This window comes from Quercus suber, unplaced genomic scaffold (assembly GCF_002906115.3).
Source record: "Quercus suber isolate HL8 unplaced genomic scaffold, Cork oak 2.0 scaffold_612, whole genome shotgun sequence".
Classification (NCBI taxonomy): domain Eukaryota; kingdom Viridiplantae; phylum Streptophyta; class Magnoliopsida; order Fagales; family Fagaceae; genus Quercus; species Quercus suber.
The window spans coordinates 35,797-41,460 of NW_027070055.1; the positions used below are offsets into that span (position 1 = coordinate 35,797).

The 5,664-nt window shown below is 37.3% G+C and overlaps 1 protein-coding gene across 1 annotated transcript; it reads left to right on the top strand.

Moving 5' to 3' along the window:
• Positions 1-332: 332 nt before the first annotated feature.
• LOC112028212 (uncharacterized) lies at positions 333-3,761 on the top strand. Its single transcript, XM_024060879.2, has 3 exons — positions 333-604; positions 2,780-2,848; positions 3,330-3,761. Exons 1-3 carry the CDS (start codon positions 431-433, stop codon positions 3,522-3,524), a joined length of 438 nt encoding a protein of 145 aa, XP_023916647.1. The 5' UTR covers positions 333-430; the 3' UTR covers positions 3,525-3,761.
• The last annotated feature ends 1,903 nt before the right edge of the window (positions 3,762-5,664 follow it).

Here is a 5,664-nt window from a genome sequence, read left to right on the forward strand (position 1 = left end):
AATATGTAATTTACCCCTAATAATAACTATCTTTGAACTTTAAATGTGTAGAAGTAAATAAAATCTAATTAACATTTCATCAATAAAAAAAAAAAAACAAAACTAATTAACATGAGATTTGGCACAAATATAGAGAACATATAACTTAATCTAATATCGGAATCATTTAGGTTTAAATTCATCACTTTCATTGAAAGTATGGAATAATTATCCTAAAATAAAATAAAAAGTTACATATATCCAATATATATTTTTTAGGACTTCCTCTTACTAGGCCAAGCCCAACACCTAGGCCTGGTGGACATAGAACACAACCTCAGTTGCAAACTCGCAAGATGCGAAACTTTGTTAAGGTACCCAAATCCCACAAACAAACTTACTAGAAAGAAAAAACGTGGAGAATCTTTTCTTGGTGACCAAAACTCCAAACATGAGAGGAATAGGAGGACCGCTTCTATGCATAGGTGATTTGCTCAGCGATCTTGGAGAATCGGATGACACTGCAACTCCACACCACCATGAAACCCCTCTCTCATCTTCTCCCTCTTCAATTTCAAGCCCCATTAACACCCCTCAAGCCTTGGACCTTACCAAGTTCTTTCAGGTTCATCTCCCATCACTCTTTTCCTTAAAACTTTTTCGATTTCACCATTATAAACATATCATAATCGCATTTTGGTTCGTACCCATCTGAATTATCTAATGTACGTGTATGTATACTAACGTTAATTAGATACATGATCAGAAAATTGGTTAAACGGATAAGGATCTGAAAAGGGTTGCACTTAGTTTTCCTGGGTATCATGTGCTTGGCCATGTGGATTTTGCATTTACATTTTTGCTAGTTTCCTTTATGTATTTGAATGATTGCTGATATGGGCTCCTCTCCACTGGGAGCCTGCAAATATTCAATTTAGCAAATTTGACAAACTGGCTTTAATTATAATGGAGCGTTCTGAGGGTATGATCATAGTTTTGGGTCAAATACTTTCAAGTGGTATTCTTAAACAAACAAAAAAGCCAAGTTGGTTGCATTCAAAGAAGAACTGGTACAGAATCATTGTCCTATTGATCTCCAGTTTTGAAGGATAGCTTGACATTTTAGCAACTTGATGTAGGACAAATAAATTTTAATGTTAGAAGTTAGGATTTTATTTCCTTGATTTCAGGTGTTTTTAAGGATTTCCTAGTCAAAATTGAGTCCTGGTCTTTTTAAGAATATTTTTTCTTGGAAAATAAGTTTACTGAAGCCTTTAAATTAGCCCCTAAGTTGTAAAGCGAAAATAAGAAGTCTTAATAAAATTGCTATTGATTTAATTTATTTTTTTCATTTTGTGGATTCCATAATTCTTATAGATTAAAGGTTTATGTTTAGCAAAAACGATATCTAGCCTTATTGAATTTCTGTTCTGTGTCACAACTTGTTTTTAACATTTTTATAACTTCACCACTCTTATCCTGATATGAGATGCCTTCAAATTGAATGAAAAGCTCATTTCATTCTGAAGTCTTTAGAAAGTTATTATATATTAGGGGAAGCTGTATGTACCATTATCATGGAGCTGTGATAGGGTCTGACTTGAATACATTTTCATTTGCCTTCTAAAGCGCTTCGCTAAATTGGACTGGTAAGGTAGCTGATTCGGCTTCAGTTATTAGTGATTGCTTGTCAGTTCGTGCAATGCATGATGAATCTTAATGGTAATCTATGCAGTTGAGAAAAGCATTTCTTTTGGCCGTTGACAAGAAGTCAGTCTTGTTATCGTTAACAATTATTCAGCTGTTAAAATTCTGTCTATGTAACTGGCCAAACTTAGCAAATTGGATGGTTTATTTCTTTAGATTCTAAAAAATTCTGTATGCAACCACAGAGACTAATGGCTATTTTCCACCAACTTTTGGTCTAATATGGTGACATTTTTTGCTACCAACTTTGTGGGGATATTTAGTTTATTTGTAGGGCATTGTGATCATAACCTCAACTCACTGTTCCTAGCTTCCGCTTATCCCTATTGGTGTGGTTCTTCAAGTAAAATATTATTGACCCCTCCTTATTGGTGCGGTTGTTCATCTTTCTTCGTATCCATCTTTAGTGAAAATTTTCATCTAGCATTCAGGAAGATTTCTATCGAGGAAAAAGTTTTCATCCAAACTGATTTGGGAGGAATCTCCTCCAACCCTATACGTGGCAATTCCTAAAACCATTCATATGTACTTTTAGTCACATGCCCTATTTAAAAACCTCTCTAACAAACATTACTACCAGAAGTTCAAAATCTATTTTTGCGCATATTTTCCCTTAGCAGGTCATGAGTTTAGATGAGTGAACTGACTGTGACTTGCGAGATGATAAATGATGTTAGGAGTGTGGCTTTCCCATTGGGTCACAAATGTCTTACTTCAGAATATAGGTTTTAGATGACTACAAATTTACTGAAGTGTTGCTACTTACATCTCAAAGTATTGGGTGTCAAATGCTAATTTGAAAAGTGCTATGTATTTAAAGAAGTGATATATGGGAGTGTCTTGAATTGCATGGAATGACTTAACTCCAGAATAGAAAAACTTTGCTTTGTGTTATAAATTTCATCCTATAATTTCCTTTGTACATGTTGATTTTGAAGTAATGTAATCTTGCTAAATGCTGTTTAGAAATATAAGAGTTTCACTTTCAAATCAACAAGAAGGAATCTTTTGTTCCCAATTGCTATGTAATCTATGTTTCAGCATGTATATATTTTACAGAAGAATGTGTCTGATTTCATCGGTCTTGCTTCAGGAAGACTACGACCACTTGAATGAGGCACTTTCTGGTACAGACCACTCCTGGACGGCTCTAACTCTAAAGGTGATAAAGTGATCAGCATTGAAGGATATATATAAGTATATCTAAAACATCTCTACATCAATGATTAGTGCTTTGGACATTGTTGAACACATTATGCATCCCCATCACTGGTCGCTTCATCCACCATAAATTATTCATAATTTCTTAATGTTATATTACAATTGATGTTCTAGGATGCCAATGAGCTCTAGCTCAAAAAGCACATCCTCTCCTTATAAGAACAAGGTGGAGGGTGAGGTTGTGGGTTTAAAACATGTAATGTGTGTCATTACCAATAAAAAAATTGATGTCGTAGGACACTTGCTATGATGGTTTTTTCCCCTTCTTTTTTGGGTGTGTTTTTGTGGATTTTGCTCTGCATAAAACTAGAGACATTGTCTTGACTGCACCCTCAATTTGTTTTCGCAAGGCTGTTAACTTGAGATGAGGTGTTTTCTTTGTTCTAATCATGTTGCTACCCTTTCCACTTTGTTTTTGGTAGTTATGCTCTGCGTTGGAAACTGCAAACGAATTGGTCTTGTCCACAAACTCAAATGCCAGGTTGTTGTCAGAGAAGGTTGGAGAGCTGGAGAAAATTGTCAAGAAAGGAGACTCTGCCATATCATCAGCCAAGGCAATCCATCTCTTTTTGAACCAAAAGCAAGGACCATTTATTGCCAGTCAAAATATCAGATAATCATGGTCTTATTAGGATCAACGTTACTGAATATCAGATTTACAGGATGTTTTTATGTTGTCAGGAATGTACAAAGTCCCATATCTTTGTTAAGGATCCGGAAAAAAAAAAAAAAAAAAAAATCATTATGGGAGCTGTGGAATGTGAAACTTTTTAACAGTATGTACAAAGTCCCATATCTTTGTTAAGGATCCGGAAAAAAAAAAAAAAAAAAAAATCATTATGGGAGCTGTGGAATGTGAAACTTTTTAACAGTGCTGAGTCTCCCTTTAGCTTCGTACAATATTTATATCTCCTATTTTGGATTAATTAGATGATAAAATAAAATAAAATATTTATTTTTATTTATAAGACATGATGTTGTGATTTTCATAAAGAACAAGAATTTAAATAGTTATTTTTGTATTATACATGTCTATATGGACCATGAACAAAGGCCCTGCCCAAAATCACGACTTGCTCTCTAAAACTAGCCCGACCCGTTCTGGCACTGAACCGAACAGTACCGAGAATAAACCAAGCACCCACTGAGCCGTGGACAAGAGATAGTGCCTTGAGGGAATCTGCTTACCAAGCATTACCCGGCGTCTGGTGCAAGTTCCAAGGAGGTCATTTCAGGAGTGTGCAGTGAGTCTCATCTAGTCAGGAATATGGCGTAGAGGGAGGCCCACTAAAGGAAGGTTATAAAAGGGGGAAGGACTAAGGAGGGTGTGAATGAGGCGTTGGTAAAATTTGATGTAGGGGGAGACACGAGGGAAATAAGGAGAAACACAGCTTAAGGGTCAAGGAGTCTTGCTTGGCTGAGCTTGAACCTTCTTGGGGGTCAAGGAAAATAGAGCGTGGGCCTTAATTCAACACAAGAGGTTTCATCGGTAGCAATTAGGGCCATCTCCTAGGCCTCCCACTGTGGGATAATCCCTACCTTGTATACAAATATATTAGGGGCTTAGCCTTAACAGCCAAATGTTATTAGGCTAGGCCACCACAATTGGTGCCGTCTATGGGAATTCCTATTTTGCTAAAAGCCTAGAGTTGGTGAAAGACTCTATCAGATGGAGAATCCATATCCAATTGAGGAGTTAGCGGGGTTTAAGGGAAACCGGTTAAAGGGCTCATCTCAGGCCCTTTGGTAGGTGGAGTGAGAGCGTAGGAGAGAGCACCATGACCAAGACAAGCATGAAACTTAAGTGGACTCACATGCAATGTCATCTAGAGGAGAGAAAATTATATCTTGCATACCTGAGGCTTTATACCATAGTGACTAAGATTGCGAGATAGAGAGCTTGTAAAGGAAAATTAAGGAGTTAGAGCTAGAGATAAGGGGTAGGCGGTAGAGAAGGAACCACGAGGGGTTATTCCATGAGCGAGACTCCACAAGTGAGTACATTGAGGGATCATACCACCAGGGCAATTCTCATCTATCAGGGATAGGTCATATGAATCCAGATACCACAATTTGATGTCACCAGTGAGAGAAAGATGTGGACATCCCAATGCTGCCATGGATGCCATGAGCCGAGCACTCAGGAGAGTGGCTCAGTTTCTATTTTGAAAGCTTGAAAAGGTGTTGAAAATACAAGAGCTATTTAGACCCCCAAATTAAAGTTACAGCTTGATAAATTTTACACTAACTTAATACTAAGTGTGGAATAGTGTAAATGCGAGTGGATAAACAAACAAGCTACTCTGATCCATAATCATAGCAACACAGTAGTAAAATGGAATATAAAAGAGTAGGGAAGAAAGATGCAAACATAAGATAACACGTCGATGTGTTATCGAAGAGGAAATCAAAGAACTCGGCGAAAAACCTTTCTGCTGCCCTCCAAGCGGTAATCGATCCACTAAATAATCAGTTGGGATACATGGGTTAGTAAGAGACCCTCTAAGCCTAATCTACCAGATGTACCTAAGTCCTTCAAGCTCCTACTCCAACAAGGCTTCTCAGAACCGTGTCTTGTTTAGCTCTCTAGATCCCGCAACAAGCTCCATGTTGTATCTGCCATCCTTGGCTTCTTCCAATGCTTCCCAGTAGAACTAAAACTTCACTTGACACTCTAAAAGGGTGTGGTAAGTGTTTGGGCTATCAACCTCTCAATGGTATGAAAATGAAGAGGTAGGAGTTGAGGAAAAACCATAA

Coding starts and splice junctions, on each gene's coding strand:
- LOC112028212 (XM_024060879.2), top strand. CDS start 431: ATGAGAGGAATAGGAGGACCGCTTCTATGCATAGGTGATTTGCTCAGC. Junction 605..2,779: donor ACCTTACCAAGTTCTTTCAG/GTTCATCTCCCA, acceptor GTCTTGCTTCAG/GAAGACTACGACCACTTGAA. Junction 2,849..3,329: donor GGACGGCTCTAACTCTAAAG/GTGATAAAGTGA, acceptor TGTTTTTGGTAG/TTATGCTCTGCGTTGGAAAC.